This window comes from Sander vitreus, chromosome 19, assembly GCF_031162955.1.
Source record: "Sander vitreus isolate 19-12246 chromosome 19, sanVit1, whole genome shotgun sequence".
In the NCBI taxonomy this organism is placed as follows: Eukaryota; Metazoa; Chordata; class Actinopteri; order Perciformes; family Percidae; genus Sander; species Sander vitreus.
The window spans coordinates 8,187,551-8,205,657 of NC_135873.1; the positions used below are offsets into that span (position 1 = coordinate 8,187,551).

The 18,107-nt window shown below is 39.9% G+C and overlaps 2 protein-coding genes across 2 annotated transcripts; one reads left to right on the forward strand and one right to left on the reverse strand.

The window, feature by feature from the left end:
- Positions 1-551: 551 nt before the first annotated feature.
- Positions 552-12,135, forward strand: LOC144534220 (solute carrier family 2, facilitated glucose transporter member 4-like). Its single transcript, XM_078276028.1, has 11 exons — positions 552-865; positions 2,564-2,659; positions 4,492-4,652; positions 6,441-6,565; positions 6,651-6,766; positions 6,958-7,120; positions 8,902-9,089; positions 9,233-9,337; positions 9,935-10,036; positions 10,125-10,328; positions 10,433-12,135. Exons 1-11 carry the CDS (start codon positions 833-835, stop codon positions 10,649-10,651), a joined length of 1,512 nt encoding a protein of 503 aa, XP_078132154.1. The 5' UTR covers positions 552-832; the 3' UTR covers positions 10,652-12,135.
- A 513-nt stretch (positions 12,136-12,648) lies between these two features.
- Positions 12,649-16,668, reverse strand: LOC144534158 (Y-box-binding protein 2-A-like). The gene is made up of 10 exons (XM_078275907.1): positions 16,470-16,668; positions 15,365-15,428; positions 15,224-15,257; positions 15,051-15,140; positions 14,717-14,959; positions 14,234-14,322; positions 13,941-14,145; positions 13,412-13,543; positions 13,238-13,307; positions 12,649-12,886 (listed from the first exon to the last, which is right to left on the reverse strand). Exons 1-9 carry the CDS (start codon positions 16,666-16,668, stop codon positions 13,269-13,271), a joined length of 1,095 nt encoding a protein of 364 aa, XP_078132033.1. The 3' UTR covers positions 12,649-12,886; positions 13,238-13,268.
- Between the last annotated feature and the right edge of the window lie 1,439 nt (positions 16,669-18,107).

Genomic DNA, 18,107 nt, shown 5'->3' on the forward strand with positions numbered 1-18,107 from the left:
AAGGGATTTATTGCTGTTGGGAAGTGACAATGACAAAGACAAAGGGAGCGCAGGCGTCAAAGACGAGCCCCTCTCTGCTGCCCCATTAAAAATGTTGAGTCATAGCTGGTGGCGTGATGAACTCTGACTTGGGTTCGTCTAAGGTCCAGCACCTGTGCAGTGCTAATATTTTTCCCTGTATAGATCACAGATTTGTAGCTCGAAAAAAAAAAGTTTCTTCAACACAATACTGCAAATGTTGCACCTCATGAGTAAGATGCACCACATTAGAGAGAGTTTATAATTCTTTAAAAGGCCAGTCAACATTATGTAACATGGGGTTTTGAAGTGGGCCCAAATTTGGTCCTCAGCAAACCTTCCACTCATCCTGAGATAAATTATTGTTTATTTAAACAGGAATCTTAAAATGTAATCACAGCTCTCTCACTTTCCATTATAGAAACACACACATTGCACATCATGGTTTTCCTATGCTCTCCTTTCAGCCAATAGTAGTTAAGGTCATATGAGCTTCCTGCTGCGCGTGTCCCGACCTCTGCGGGAGGACCTCAAGATCACCCCAACCCCCAACACTCTCGATACGGAGAGACTTGTGCGAGTGTTAGTCTATCCCAGCTGGACGAACACACAGTTTGCAGCACAAGACGCACCAGACCGATAACTTTGGCGTTCTCTTTTGGATTTTACGTTTCCCGTACTTAAGTTTTTTGTTACTTAAGTGCTAAGGTTTAAATCGGGACTTGTTGTCCTTTTGGGGGAGATTCACGTGTCTCCACTTGGCACCAGGCGCATCTGTCATCGACTGCTACTGGGTGCCTGGAGCTGCCAAGTCATGCCGGCCGGGTTTCAGCAACTTGGAGGGGAGGTAATTTTCTTTCTTTAGAGCTTTTCACAATGTGTAATGTGGCTGTTTTTTTTTCTTAGTTCTGTGCGCGTATCACTGTTCGGTGCGTATTAGAAGAGATTTTACGCACGGGTTTATCTCCGTCATATACAAAAAACTGGAGATCAAAACAAAGATTGGTACTTGATAATGATACTAAATTAGATTATTTCGCTCAGTTTCGTTGAAAACGTGCAAGGCAACGGCCTATATTATCCTTTACATAAAATCTAAGTAAAGAACAATTGAGAATAATAACAATCAACAATTTTCAACTTTGCAACAACCAGTAACTACAATAAATGTGTCCGTTTCAGGGAGGAAAAAACATCAGCCTGATTTTGAACAAGCTATGGCCCTTATTTAGTCCTGAGCAGTGACCTTGACCAGCCAAATATCTGAGTGGTACAGGTCAGAGCCAACTGTGGCTTTGTTACAGGCCACCTAGTTTGACTGGTTCCTTTTCACCCTAGTAAACAATGCCTGTGCTATGTGCTCCCTGCAGCTCTTTCTGAGAAATTAGGTGTCAGGTGGCTGTATGAATCACTTGTAAGTGATTCAGTTTCATCTCTCCTTTATTTTGAAACAAGAGTGAGTGGACTGTTAATCTGAAGAGAAAAACTCCTCAAGGCGCTTCAACACCAGTCTGTGAGAACACACTCTGTAACAGGGCAGGCTGATGCTACAGGGATGTGGGAACTTCTGTTGCACCTCAGACGTTTTGGCTTCTATGTAAAATAAATCCTGCAAGCTTGAAAACTCAAACAAAGCAAAAAGCAAACACACTAGTTCTAAGGAATCAGATTCATTCATGATAAGAGAAAAGTAAATGAATAACTGAGCATTCAACTATGTGATTTTTAATGAAATGCAGGTAACATAAAGTGTAATAGAGCATAACTGGCTGCTTCTGATGTTCTACCTTTTCCATTGCAAGGACACAAACACACACACACTTTTGTTTTGGTTTATGAATACTACACAGCACTTATCTAGAGACTCAACACAGCAAGGTCAAGATACAGTGTTACAGACGCACGCTAACTTAAACTGCTGAATTATCTGAATACAATAGAACAGAATACAATACAATGCAGGAAGATCAGCTTTGCACATTTTAGTCATATCATATTTTTGTAGTCAGGAGGTCCACATCACCAAAATGCCAACTTAACAGGAAGCCATAATGGGTGTGTTTTTTCTGTTTATCCAGCGGGTTTTGAAATATTTCATAAATCCTCCAAAAACATGTCAATCTGTTATTGAGTTATGTCTTTAGCATTGGGATGTTATGGTAACTAATCTGCCAGTTAATGAAATGGCTCTTTGAGACTGAAACACACTATGCTGGAGGGGAAAACCTCATCTCCCCAAGGTTGTCTCGTCTGTCACTGTGGAGACAGGTGCCTGTAGCCTGATGGGGAAGTGGAGGGAAGTTAAAGTTCAGGCGTCAATAGAAAAGTAGCCTGTGAAGTCATGGACAGTGCTGAAGAGACTGTCTCGCATCAGGATCACAGTTATATATAGTTGATGTTGGAGGGAGTAGAGCTACAGTGCTGAAACCAAGCCCAGTTATCCACTTAAGCTCTCTAATTATTTGCCACAATTATCTTTACACTCAGTGTTCTGTTTTTTTTTTTTACCTCTCTATATGTGTTTCTTTGTGTGTTTATACTCCAGACATTGACTGGAACCTTTGTTCTCTCAGTCTTCACTGCTGTCCTGGGATCTCTGGAGTTTGGATACAATATCGGCGTCATCAATGCACCTCAGAAGGTAAAAACAAAGAACAGATCACTAGGCTAGATTATCAAAATTAGCCAATAAAATCCAATTTAAAGTTCCAAACCGCTGCCAATCTGCATTAAAAGAATGGAGGTGTGTTAAAAAAAAGTGCTGGTGTAAGATGCGGGAGGCAAACAGAGTGACATTTAACCAGACGTCAACTGGAGAAGCAGTGGAAGCAAAAACGGTCCTGTCCTGTTAGTAGTGTCCTGTCCCGGGACAGTCAGACACTGTCCTGTACACTGTCCTGTGAATCCATGAATGTCCCGGGACAGTCAGACACTGTCCTGTACACTGTCCTGTGACTCCATGACTGTCCCGGGACAGTCAGACACTGTCCTATGACTCCATGACTGTCCCGGGACAGTCAGACACTGTCCTGTGATTTCGTGACTGTCCCGGGACAGTCAGACACTGTTCTGTACACTGTCCTGTGACTCCATGACTGTTCACATGACAGTGTCTGGAAGTCACAGGACACTACTAACAGGATAGGACAGTTTTTGCTGCCACTTCTGCTGGTCAACTGAGCTGTTTCTCATTTTTTCCTGATGTTACAACGCGGTGTGTTTGACGCCTCAACATCGGCCTCAAACAGTGCCAATGTTGTTCAGAAAATAAACTTGAAATAAACTTGTACATGATGCAAAGTTTATAAATGCATGGGAATCAGATGAACACTTTATATGATCATAGGTATCTCAGTTGTGTTTATGTATACACAGCAATGCCAAAACATGACTGCCTCTGGTGCGACTGGAACAAGAAGGTATTTCTGTCTGGTTTATGAGGAAAGTAAGGTTAGGCTATATGATTAGTTTTCTGTTACATCCAGAAGGCAACATGGTACTGAACACACTTATGTATGGAGCCTTCGCATAAAAACGCTGTATGTAAATATATATATAGATCGAGGCACATGATTTTTTAAAAACCTGACTTGCTCTGCTCATATTGCAGCCACATCTGGTGTTCCAGCACGAAGGCATGCTTGGTGACTGTATGTGAGAAATGTATGATTTATATAGTGTATGTATGTTGCTCTTTTATCAGGACTGAAGTCAATAAATACTTCCACTTAATTCCATATATTAATATGTCACACAACACTTCACAGTATACACTGTTGTTTGGCATTAGTAACACATTTACAGTCAGTCAGAAAGATGAATGGACACAGATAACTAAAGCCAAATCAGGTGTTTTTTCTCTGACTCGGCTACTTAACTACAAACACCACTGACAGACACCTGACTAGAAGCTGTCTTTATATGACATTGTTAGACAGTTTTGTCGGCCATTAAAATAGAGCCGTTTTAGAAGGAGGCAACTAAGTGTTGGCTGTTTATACACTACTCTACTTTATCCTTTATTTTTTCTGCTGTGTACATCCTCCATATGGATTTGGAGGATTTTCCGGTTGTTTTGACTTTACTGTTTTGATGACCCCTTTACATTTGTATAAATGTAGTTTCATCTCAGGAGCTAATACTAAAATCCTGGCCCTGGTCAACTTCTAAGTGTGAACAGGGTTCTTTGAAGATTTTCAATGTTAGCACCCACACAATACCTGAATTTTAATAGAATTGTTTTTGAGTTTTCTTATTTGAGAAATATAAGCATGTTTTTAGGAGACCCATACTAAAAATGTAGTACATTTAGACATTCAATGCCAGCTTTCAGTACTGAAACATTTTGGTTGGCACCTGTTTTATTTCTTATTCGTCTTCATTTGTTTCTGTTTGACTCCTAGTTGCACTGTCGGGTTGATCTGTTGTTTAACATGACTCATGCTTTCTCCGGGTCTCCTGTCCCCTCTGTAGATCATTGAGGCGGACTATAACGCTACATGGGTGCACCGGTATGGAGAGCCCATCCCCACAGGGACCCTCACCTCCCTCTGGTCCCTGTCCGTGGCCATCTTCTCCATTGGTGGCATGCTGTCCTCCTTCTGTGTGGGCTTCATCTCCGAGTGGCTGGGCAGGTAGGGAAACACAAAGGATGCCACACATAATTAAGGAATTTCTAATGGAATTTGGAGTTTATATTTTGCCTGTTGCATGAACCCAAGCTTATTTAAACCATTGAAAAACATCATATATGCTCCAGGCTACAACTGATTTACTACATTACATTTTAGGTTCCTATTATCAGCTATGTCAGTGGTTGTGCATTTTACTATCTGCCCAGTATGAATACTCAGGCACTATAGAGTTTACATGCATATCACTATTTGATTCACTTGTGCAAAAACAGAGCAAGAACAATTCAAAAAGAAATGCTTGTGTGTATCACACTTAAATAACCTTAATTACCAGAATAGTTTAACTAAACTACAAAACTCTTCCTGAATCCATGCTATCTCACGTTTGGACAATCTGGTAAATTGTGAAATATTTCAGTGGCCAACTCTATGAGTCATGATACATCAGTGTCTCCTTTACACCCTGCATGGATCCAAAATGGATGCCAACGTCCACTCTATAGTCACTTAGGGAAAACTCTGCCCAGGATGTTCTCCGTCGTCCCAGTTTCCCTCTGTAATCTGAGCTGGGATGCAAACTGGACTGCAGGCCACAGCTTGCATTGACTGAAAGGGGAGCTTAACAGAGCTGGTAGCACTGGGTCAAAAGGGGTTGGGACGGTGGTAGCGTTCAGCTTAGGTGCACTCAGGACAAGGACTTCCTAAAAAAAGCAGCGGACACTGGTGTGGCTGGTTGAGACGGAGCTGCTGTGACCTCTGAGGTCAGAGTAATTTAGATCTAAGTCTCCAGGGCACAAATAAGAGTTTTTAACAGTAGATCATATTGTTTGGAGGGTACGACAGACTGGAGTAGGAAAATAACAGACGTGAGCACAGACGGAGCATTGAGCACTATGCTTTGAAACAAGGTTTTGCTCACTGTGCAGATGATGTATGGGCAGAAGGCTGCTCTAACGCACATAACTTACAGTGAAGGAGGAGTATGTAATTTTAAGATTTTTTAGGTAATTGAACATTTTTGTGAGGAAAAAAAACATATCAGACCCAAATTATTATTCAAAGCAGAGCATTTTTATACGTCTAAAACATGTTTGGGGGATCATATAAAATATGTGGGAAACATAACCTTTTGGCATGGTCTGAAAATAACTTGAGCTATAATGCAAAACTGCAAGAGTGAGGCTAGTAAATGTGTCCTATTTTAAGTTTAGTTAATCTTAAATTTAAGAATAACTATTAATTTCAGTCAGGAATTCAACAACTTGCTAAAGCATTCAATGTTGTTGTATGACACTGCCCTCTGGAGGCAAAAGTGGTCTGTCTACTTCATCTTCACCCACCATACCTTATCATATCAAACAACACACAGACTATAGTATAAACAAATCTATTGTATAATGTTCTTTATTCAAATAAAGTGTGTGCTGTAGTATTCTTCAAGTCAATCTTTGGACGAACATTTTTTACCCCAAAGTCATTGTGCTAACACTTACAGGACTAATAGTTATTTTTATGTTGACCATAATTTTATGTTGCAAGTGATTTGAAAAGAGTGTGTTTTGTTTTTCAGCCTCTCAGCAAAAACAAATTGTAAAAAAAACAACAACTTATTATTATGAAATACTCTTAATAGTGTTTAAGTTAATGCTAATTTTCTGGATGATAAGACTTTTGTTCCAAATGTAACACCCCCTCCAGGACTCTTTGATAATGATGATGATAATAGGTCAAGTTAAGATTTAAAAGCTGTTGAATTACTTCAAAGATGCTTGTCTGTGTATTTTCCAGGAGGAAAGCCATGCTCATAAACAACATGTTTGCCTTCATTGGTGGGAGTCTGATGGGGTTGTCCAAGCTCTGCCGCTCCTTCGAAATGTTGATCCTCGGGCGCTTTATCATTGGTATCTACTGCGGTGAGCGCTCCACTGTTCACAAGGTTATCTCCTTCACACTTTATAGAAAAGTTTCTGTCTCTCATCCAACTTTTCCTCTCTGCAGGGTTATCATCAGGCTTGACACCGATGTATGTGGGTGAGATAGCTCCTACGAGTCTGCGAGGGGCACTGGGCACGCTGCACCAACTGGCTATAGTCACTGGTATTCTCATAGCACAGGTATGACAGCACATTATGATATAGATGTTGCAGAGATTATAAAACCTTTATGTATGAACCCCAGCTGCAATGTCCCATTATGTCAACAAGTGTTTCCCTGAGTTTTATGTTAATATTTTGTAATAGCCTTTTCTTGAAATGTTTTTCTATATTATCTTATGCCCTCACGCTTGATCCCTCTCCCGATGCAGGTCCTTGGTCTTGAGTCGTTACTGGGGGTTGAGGACTTGTGGCCAGTTCTGTTGGGTATAGCCATTGTGCCGGCTGTATTTCAGATGGCACTTCTGCCTTTCTGCCCCGAGAGCCCCCGCTTCCTCTACATCGTCCGCTGCCAGGAACACCAAGCCAAGAGAGGTGAGCGGGGCTGGAGTACTCCAGACTGGTCTTAGGATGTCTTTAAGATCTTAGTTTTTATACTGGAGTAAGCTTAAAAATGTTGCTGTCACTTTCATCCCCTTTAACATAATTGTATTTTGTGGTTTATTTTGTGAGGTTAAAACTAAAACCCAAAAAATGCCATAGGAAATTATGATAACTCTTATTGTTTTCATCGCCAGTCACAGCTAAACTGGATCAGCACACAGAAAGTTAGCAGCTGTAGCCTAATGAGTAGGTATAACAGCCTTCTACAAAGCAAATTGTACTATATTTTTTGAAGATATCTATAGAATTTATTTTTTGCAGTTCCACAAGTACAACATACATATACATACACACACACATATATATATATATATATATATATATATATATATATATATAAAAAATAAATAAATTATATATATATTATGGCATGCTGTTTAGGAAATTATTATATATATATGTAAAGTTTGAATATATTGAATGAACGTTGAATATATTGAATGAATGTCTGAATATATTGAATGGAAGTCTGAATATATTGAATGAATGTCTGAATATATTGAATGAACCTTGAAAAATATATATATATATATATATATATATATATATATATATATATATAAATGAAAGTCTGAATATATTGAATGAGAATATATTGAATGAAAGTCTGAATATATTGAATGGAAATCTGAATATATTGAATTAATGTCTGAATATATTGAATGAACCTTGAAAAAATATATATATATATATAAATGAAAGTCTGAATATATTGAATGAAAGTCTGAATATATTGAATGAGAATATATTGTATGAAAGTCTGAATATATTGAATGAAAGTTGAAATGGAATCTGACGTCATTGTCTGCCACCATCTTGTGTTTTCATTATGATGAATCCTTCCCGAAGTGTGACACTATGAGCGAATCAGCAAGAAATCTGGCGAATGCATGTATGGGCCAAAACGCTGGTAACGGTAACCGTATCCAGTACCGTTCTCCCAATGAAGACGTTTTCACTTTTTCATCATGTATGACCGAATGATGGTCAGGCAGGTCCCTTTCATCAGGTTTTCATCAACGTCAACACGCCTTTAATTCAATATATTCAGACTTTCATTCAATATAATCAGACTTTCATTCAATATATTCAAGGTTCATTCAATATATTCAGACTTTCATTCAATATATTCAAACTTCACATATATATAATAATTTCCTAAACGGCATGCCATAATATATATATATATATATATATATATCTCATTATTTGTTTATAGTTTCCTCCTGACTGGCTTGTTTCTGTGGATTTGGCTACAATGGTTGGATCATGCTGAACATGAAGACATTTTATTGACATTTTCTGTATTTTTGTTGCTGTTGAACGAGTACCACAATAATATAAATCTCACGAGAGAAGGCTGAGATGCTGAAGTGAATTTAGATTTACTTACTTTGTGTGTTTGTTGATTTCTAAAAATCTGACCTGAGGATGAGACAGCAAGACTGAATTCCTATTTTGGGGTAAACTACTACTTAAGTCTTCTATTTAAGCTGAGCAAAGAGCTGTACAAATACATTGTCTACAGGTTTACTACACTATCTTGCAGTACAGTATCTTGCTTTTTGTACTAAAGTACTCTTAGGTCACCTTATGTAACATGTATGGGGCTGAATGTACTCCAACTGTCTTAAGGCCCTAAACAGGTTTTCATAAGAATATTCTAATTGAACGAACATACCTCTCACTCCTTACATGCCTCCTTTGTGCAGGCCTGAGGAGGTTGACGGGCAGGCAGGAGGTGGGCAGCATGCTGGCAGAGATGAAGGAGGAGAAGAGGAAGATGGATATGGAGAGAAAGGTGTCCATCCTGGAGCTCTTTCGCTCTCCGCTCTACCGCCAGCCCATCATCATTTCCATCCTGCTGCAGCTCTCCCAGCAGCTGTCTGGGGTCAATGCAGTGAGTTTAACATTAAACATTATTCTTTATACTTCTGTTGTATGAGTGACATGAATACACCTTGCATAAAGTATCAAAAAAGGAGCGTGAATTAGTGCAGTATAATATTAACATAATCATAATGTGTTTACCCCTCTGGTCAGATTTTCTACTACTCCACCAGTATCTTCATGAAAGCAGGAGTCCAGAGTCCAGTCTATGCTACCATTGGAGCCGGCGTGGTAAACTGTGCCTTCACTGTGGTCTCGGTAAGTAACATGGCCTCATCTTGGCTTTTTGATGTCTCTCTTCCTTCCTATCAAATAATTCAATTGTAAATGTTCAATCTTTTGTGAATTTAGTATGAGAAAGATTACTGTCCTGTTATGTACCAAAGCGTGTCTCTATTACTGGTTGACATTGTTATCAAAGAGCAGATAAGATAGCACGGCTGGTTCTTCTTGTGCCTGTTTCTTAGACATTCCTGCATCCAAATAGGTCAAGTTTGGTTTAGCAGGTCAAGATGTTTTGTCATTAAACAGATCAAAAAGCGGGATTTACTAGCCACACTTGCAGCATGACTCTTTGGATGGCAATGTTGGTCGGTCCACAAATGTTTTACAATCATGACTCCCAGAGGATGAATCCTACTGACTTTGGTGAGCCCGAATCACCACTGTTCAACCTCACAGAGCTGCTAGCAGTATTTTAGAATCTTGCTCTTGTTTTGACATATTTGTCATATTTCTGTACAAACTAGGTGGACAGCTAACCTTAGCAACTACAGTAGAATATGTAAGTTTTACCTCAAATTACCTACTGAGGATAACAACCTCTCCATTACCACATTTTCTTCTTATTAACAGCTCTTCCTCATAGAGAGGATGGGTCGACGGACGCTCCACATGCTGGGACTTGGTGGGATGTGCATCTGTGCCATCGTCATGACCACAGCTCTTGCTTTGTTGGTCAGTTTCTCAAAGATGCAAGTGTACTGTACGGTTATGGATGTTTTCTCTACAAATCTCTGAACCCTTTTTTCCTCCCACCTGATAGGACAGTGTCCCATGGATGAGCTACATCAGCATGCTGTCCATCTTTGGCTTCGTGGCCTTCTTTGAGATCGGTCCGGGTCCCATCCCTTGGTTCTATGTAGCCGAGCTGTTCTCTCAGGGTCCAAGACCGGCTGCCATGGCTGTGGCTGGCTTCTCCAACTGGACCGCTAACTTCATCATCGGCATGTGCTTCCAATATGTTGCTGTGAGTATTTCTTAACTTGAATAGATGTTGTAGATGTCCTACAAAAATGTCCATAACACTTCTAATATGTTTTAATTTGGACTTTTTTCCCCATCTTTCCCCAGGACCTGTGTGGGCCATACGTCTTCCTGATCTTTGCAGCACTTCTCCTCTTCTTCCTCATTTTCACATTCTTCCGGGTGCCAGAGACGCGAGGGAAAACCTTCGACCAGATCGCTGCAAACTTCGATCAGCACTCTACAGCAGGAATGATGGATATGGACATGGACCTGGACAAGCCCAGCACCGAGCTGGACTACTTGGGGGAGGAAAGCATCAACTGAAGATCCCCTGCCTGAAGAGAAATGGGACTGAGTACAGCTTGGGATGAACTGTGTGGACCTGACTCCAAACTTTATTTTCTGACATGTATACTGAGGTCAATTGATGTATTCATATAGATTGCGGTGCCAAAGCAGTGTTAAAGGTATATGACAATTTAGGTGTTTTGGAATTGTCTTTTGCTGGTACCACTGCAATATGAGGTTACAAATTGAGCCTTGACAAAGGCTAAAAACCTATGGATTAAAAGTTGACAATTGTAGTTTCAAGGAATAAGATGCACATCAGAACAAAGTGTCTGGACTGTTGAGGCATTGACTGCCCATGTGGTAGGATGTTATTCCATGGTGATGCACTTGGTGACATATTGAAAGACAGAGGTGGAGACTTTGGAATTCCTGCACTTTATCTACAAAGACATCCAAAGTTTTCAGTTTGGAGGTAAACACACCCCAAAGAACTAGGATAATCAGCCATAGAGCCAGGTTTGCTTGCATATTTTGTACTAAAGCTGGGAACACTTACCATTTAGCTCCAACTATATGGTCGACATGGTCTGAAAATTGTAGTTGTAATGGGTTTAACTGGTTAAGATTTAAATCCTAAAACCCCTTTACATTACACAGTAACATGGACTGGGTTTTAAACACTTTATTGGTACTACCCATAATGGCAAGTATTGAAAAATGTAATATCAAAAAGGTGATCAGAAATCATTTTCTTCTTGATCAGTTTTAGATTAAAATGTTGCCAATTTTAGAGGCAAGGTTCTGCATTTAACATTTGGGATGTTTAAGAAAAGAAATGTATTCAAATTTAAATATTTTTTCATCAGTATCAAAACTCAGGTATTGGCTCAGTGTAGAAACATTTCAAACGGTACCCAGCCCTAACATGTCAGCGGTTCATGGTATCCCATTTTAACCAGCCACTCTTTCATTTTTAGAAAGAACCTCAAAGTCTTCATTGCCAAACTGGGCTTTCATTCATGTAGTCATTCCCAGCTTAAAAAGGTGCAGTAGGTAAGACTTATAAAACTAACTTAAACTGATAATGACGTATATTTCCAATGAGAAACTCATTGCACAACCCGCCGAAATGCTACATTAAAAAAAACAATCTTTTAGTACTTTGTGTACATAGTGTGTTATTTGGTTGTTTTTAAAAAATAAAAATTTTAAAAAAACAAGATGTGAGGGTCTAAAAGTTCAATTCTTTATGCACACTCCAGTATTTGGTTTTGTAAACAAGCCTGATACATGAGCAAAATTACTTTTTTGGAATCACACAAGTGTCATGTTTATTAATTTCTCTTCTGTCATGTGTGCCATTTGCCGTCCAGTCTTTAATGGTGTGTATCACTACCTTCTGATGATTTGTATTGAGGTTGTTCAGAGAGGCCCTGCCATTTGTATAGAGTGAATAATGATGCCGTGGTCATGTTGTGAATAAAGAATGCAAGTACTGTAAATAATGTTACTGAAAACCCCTGTGAAGGCCTCCATTTATTTCTAATTAGTACTTAATATTTAATGCAGCACAATTACTAAGTAATCAAATTTCAAAAACAAATACAGTCAAAGTAGTATCTTGTAATCTGCACCCATCGTCGTCAGACAAGAAATAAGGACTGTATCCTGAGATTTGCAAACATGATTTTTTTTAATTAGCATTTTAACTACTGACATTGCACATAATCCCCTCCAAAGAAAAGCACACACAAATAAGTGAAAAATTTCTTTTCAATCTATCCTTAACTGAGGAGATGAAGGGAATAGTACATTTTAAGAGGTGGTAACAGAACTAAACTGACTCCCATAATGCACCACCAACCTCAAACCTGCTTGGTTTTCCCCTCTTCAACCAAATTTAAAACAAGTTAAATAAAAATCAAGGCTGGTTCCTCAATAAACTACTTGATGTGTCCCATCTAGGCAATTAAAGAAAAATCATTTTCAAAGGGGGGTTGGAATAACTGGGCTACCAAGCAGATTATCCATTCTTTCCCTTTTTTTAAAGATGTATCAACTTCTAAATATGCACCCACTTGTATTCCCCATTTCCCTAGCTCATCCCTCTTTTCAAACGTCATCGTCTAGACAGGACAACACAAGATGAGAGAGGAGGGGGCCTGAGGGATGACAGCGACAGAGGGTGGGTTGGAGGATAGGGCAAGTGCAGGGAGGGGAGAGCAGTGCATGTGTTCTGAAATAGGTCCAGCCCTCCAACCCTAGGACCTACGAAAACAAAGACAAAAATAAAGACGCAAGGGAGACACAGGAAATGAGAGAAAGACAGTACAGAAACAAAAGACATTAAAACACAAAAGACACCTCTGACCCTAAAACAAGGATTGTATTAACCTGAAATACAGGGTCAGAGCTCAGGTTTTCACTCTGAATTAAACCAAAAACTCCTTAAAGACTCCTCATAAAAATCTTGCCACCCCTTTATCATTCCACCTTAAATCCAGCTACAGGAATACGTTAAACAGCCCGATAATGCCCGTCATCTTCCCCTCTGTAAAAGATGCGACAAGTGCAACCCTACACCCTCATGTCCCCCACCCTGCCTGACCCACCTCTTACCAAGGGTCACGAGACTGTCCTCTCACCAACATCACTCTGCTGGGGCTGGGACTGTTGTGGCAGCTGCCTGCTGTAGGAGACAGTTTAGATATGTGCGTGAACACAATAAACACCAGTGATCATACAGATAAGGGAATAGGTGTTTTTAAAAAAGGCAGTGGTTTAACACCTTACCTCAGGTGATTTTGCTGTTCTAGGAGAGGTTTTAGGGGAGGCCTTTGGGGATTTTGATGTGGATTTAAGGTCAGCTGGTTTGGAGGTCTGTGGGGGGGTACCAGGTTCTGATGCAGACTTCTCTGTATCATTCTCAATGTGTAAAAGTACCAAAATTGTGTTAAGCACACAATAACAGTAAACACAAATGTCTGTTTCCAAAAAACTTTTTTTAGAAGTAAAAAAAAAAGGAGCTCGCTACTCCTATAAGCTCTAGCAGACGAATGCTCCGATCAAAATTTTCTGATTCCCTACATCAAACCCTTGACATCACATCCTGTTTCAGGGCAACTTTGTTGGACTTAAGGCATGTTGGAGAAGAGCTTTTATAATGTAATGTCTTCAAAAAAACCCTCAAAATGTAAGTTTTTAACTTGTTTCATATAGATATTCTGCACCTAGGAGTCTTTAGTTTCATTTAGGAAATGTCCCTAGTAGCTCATTTGTCAGTTACAGTACAGATACGGTTTACCAACCATAAAACACTCACCTTCGAGGTAGAGGACTCTGAGTTCTTTTGCCTGCGCCGTCTAGACTGGCGGCGTTGTGGTTTCTGGCCCTCAGCTCCTTCTCCGTTGGTCTGGGGGCTCTCAGAGGCCTCTGGCTGCTTCACTTCGTCTTGCTCCTTGCTCTCTTCCGGAGCAGCCTGCTGGCCGTCTGCAGCCTGCTCAGGAGGTGGCCGAGGACGGAACGGTCTGCGACAGGAAATAGTAAAATCAGCTTTGAAGTTCTGTAATTCAGAAGCAGAAAAATTTAAATATAGAATATAGGCAGTGTTGGCACCTGCGGTATGGGCGCCAGAATCTGCGCTGTGGCGGTCGCTGTGTTTGGTCCCCCTCTGCCACTCCGTTCTTTTGCTCTCCAGCCTCAACCTGACAGATCAAGCAGACAAAACCTCAGATAAGTCTGATGCAGAACAGTTCCATCTTTATCCTATTACTTTCAAGAGACTCTTACTAAATTTAAAAACTTTGCAAAGCTTCAAAATTAAAAAGGTTTTCAAATGTTTAAATCTCCCAAACTTTTAACTGTGTAGCAACTTCACTTCTTATTAAATACAAGCTTTACACTCAGTTAACTCTGGGTTGTAGCCATAAAGCTCTACAGTTATTTTATATAGAAATAAATAAAAAATAAAAAAAGTACTCAAGGCACTTTACATAAAGACAGAAACAGTAAAAAACAGAAAAAAATATACAAAATACAACTGTTACAAAAATACAGGTTGTTGCTTCCCTTTGTAGCAATCCTTGTGCTTGAGCTTACATCTTGTGCTTCCTGCCGTGGTCTGCGGGGCCTACGGCGGCGCTGCTGAGGTCTTGCTCCATCGTTCTCAGACCCCTCGCCCTCAACAGCGGAGGACTGGCCATCAGCTGGTTTGCTGCTCTCGTCACCAGGCCTTGGGCTGCGAGGGAAGAACCGTCGACGGAAGCGGCGTTTGTTGGGTGCGTAACGACTGCCTTTGACTGGAACACCGCCTGGACCAGTTACATTGGCTGCTTCCGAGCCCTGAGGGACACCAAAGAGGGGCAGGAATGGAAAATGTTAAATCACACCTTCTGTGGCAATGCCATACCATCAAGTAGTTTCCGATTCTCACCTTGGCGGCTTCAATCACATCAAACTCTACGACCTCCCCGTCTCCAACGCTGCGGAGGAATTTCCTAGGATTGTTCTTCTTGATCGCAGTCTGAGGAGAAACATTGAACATTAAAGAAAGGTTTCACATCAACCCATAAAAACATTAATTCAAGAAAATGCATTTTGTCTTACCTGATGAACAAACACATCTTCTTTAGTATCATTCCTGTGAGAAATTAAACTTCAGTATTAGTACTGAAAAAAAATATAGCACTAAAATTGTAGTGATGCATAATACAAAAATCCCAAAGTCATGTGAAGGAAACGCAGTACCTGTTTATGAAGCCATATCCATTACGCACATTGAACCACTTCACTGTTCCTTGGACCAAGGTGGCTACAGTTAACAGGTAGCACATGATTAAATGTGTATCCCAGTGACATTTCACATAAGGTGCATTGTTATACAGCTATTAAAAAAAACACTGTTATCTCGCTTGTATCAATGGCAGCCTTAACTTACATAAGTAAATGGGAGCTCTGTGAGTCAATTATTAACAGTAAGACTTTGAAACCAGGTCTGCACTAGGTCACGAGGGAGGGGACTGCTAAACAACAAGGCTACATTTTTCTCATCTCAAAAGATGGTTATGAAAATCGAAATACATCACCCTTACGAGGACAAGCGGTTAACGGTTCCCCTGGCAATTCACCTAACCGCATTTAAATTGGAACGTTAGCTTCTCAGTGAAATTATTTGCACCTGTGAGGGCGCGCGGGCACGTCCGGGTCGGAGCGCGCGACAGCTGATAGAGGAAATTTAGCTCACTTTAGGACACAAACAACACAAATATGGCTTCATTTTGTTTTGCTTCTTAGTGCAGAAAACAAAACAAAAAAACGCTAAAAGACGATAAATGAATGTGCTGAAAGAACCTTCTTTTTACAGTCTAAGGGGAGAACCAGACATGTTCCAGTGACCCAGTTTTGGGTTAACTATGACTTAAATTAGGCCTAACGTTCCTACATTTTTTTTTCTGCCAATAAAAGCTCTTAAACTGGTGTTTGGTTTCCACAGTGGAGGTTTGACTTAATTGGTAACGTTAGTTGCTTCCCACAAAACCCATGTGTAAAACTCAGCACACGTGTATGCTCCAAAAACCGAAAAAAAAGAAAAAAAAAAGACTGATTGATCGTTATTCGTCGATTTAGCTTAAGTGGTACCACAGAAGATAAAAACACAGGAAAACTTTTTTTTTTTTTTTTACACATTAGTGGGACCACAGTGCATTAAACGATATGCTGCAACAACATAAATCTGTTTACCTCACTCATATCCATAAAGCGCACATAGATTCAAACTGAAGTTTGTAGTTTGAAATATTCCTGAACAATTTCCCACACACAGGTTTGTACCTTAAACACTCTCTACACCCACCTATAACTTTCCTCTCTGGCTGTGGCTCGTCTTCCACAGGTGCCGATGGTGGAGCGCTCTGCTCCTCAGCGTCGGTCATACTCGCTGTCGGATTGCTACTCACTCCGGAGTCCCCTCCCTCCTGTTCTTCCCGAAACCTTTCTTGTTCTTCTTCTTCTTCTTTGAGATTTCCCGGCAGTTGGCATCCTTGACGTTGCATTACTGCCTCCTTCAGGATATAGTCTTCCTCAAAGTCGTGTAATTAGCATACTCCAGTAGCTCTCATAAAACCAAATAGCTATTTTCTGCCCTTCACACTGTCTCTACATGTTAATATACTTCTTACACCATGGCTTCTACCTGACCTGCATTGAAAAGTGTACTTAGGTAAAAAAAATATTCTCATTGTATTGTCAGCAAAATGTATCCAAAGTAAAAGGGCATTTATTATTGATATTAATGCACAGTAGCATACTGTTGTAGCTGATCCAGGTGCAGCTACATAGTTTGAACTAGGCCTACTTTAGATACAGTTAGGTAGTTTAGCTCAGTGGTTCCCAACCTATGGGTAGGGCCCCTCCAAAGGGTCATAAGATATGTAAATCTGGGGAGTTGTGAGATGATTAATGGAGTAGACTATAGAAAAGAAAACCCAAAGTTCTGCTACACAATCTCTACTTTTTGTGAAACATTTTATAATTTGACCTCTTTCCTTTGGGCATCAAAATGTTATTTACATGAAACCATCTCAGAAGTTTAGAGGGGAAATGTCACTTTGGTGAAACTGCTAACAACTCAAAAACATCTGAAATGTGACAAAGGGCCCCAAGTAGACACTGTATAGTATAAAATGGAAACTTGTTGAGTGAGTTTATCAGAAAAATGCTGTCTTTAACCAGTAGGAGGAAGGAAAGACTTCCTCCAACATGATGCATTTGGTTCATATGGTTATGACGATGATGGATGGGATTTCTTTTATTCACAGTATCATATATGATGTGTTAATCTATTATTACTGAGAAGAAAGAGAGACAGAGAGAGAGAGAGAGAGAGAGAGAGAGAGAGAGAGGATTTTCCTTTTGGAGTTATGATAACTATGCCTTTAACTACAGCCCTCGGCACATAGGTCACAGGACTCCAGTTTCACAGCACTAAATTTAACCCAGCAGCTCTAAGGACTGCCAAGTTCAACGTAACCATTCGCTGTGCACAGAAACGGGTCTCTGGACAGAAAAAAAGACTCTAATTAGAACTGTAATTATTACTATAGCAGAGGGAATTACAGAGGAGCACACTGACAGGATGACAGCACTGACACTGTGGATTATGAAAGATGCAGGGTAAATTATAAGAAGAAATACTTGGATCCTGTTTATTAAACTTCTGTTTAGTGAATGTGAAAAGTCCAGAACACACCCTAAACCATGTCTTGTAGTTTCAGTACACTGTATCTGGATTAGAAATATTTTAAAACATGAATATGCAAGTAAATACATTATCGTCTGTATGTACCAGATGAAATATGGTAGCAAAGCTCAGCTTGCCACTTTTTATTTTATTTTGGGGAACTGATATAAATTACTTTTTTTTTTTTTTTTTTCACAATACAAAACATGCGTAAAAATGCGTGGGTAAGATCAACGCATACATTTGTCGTGG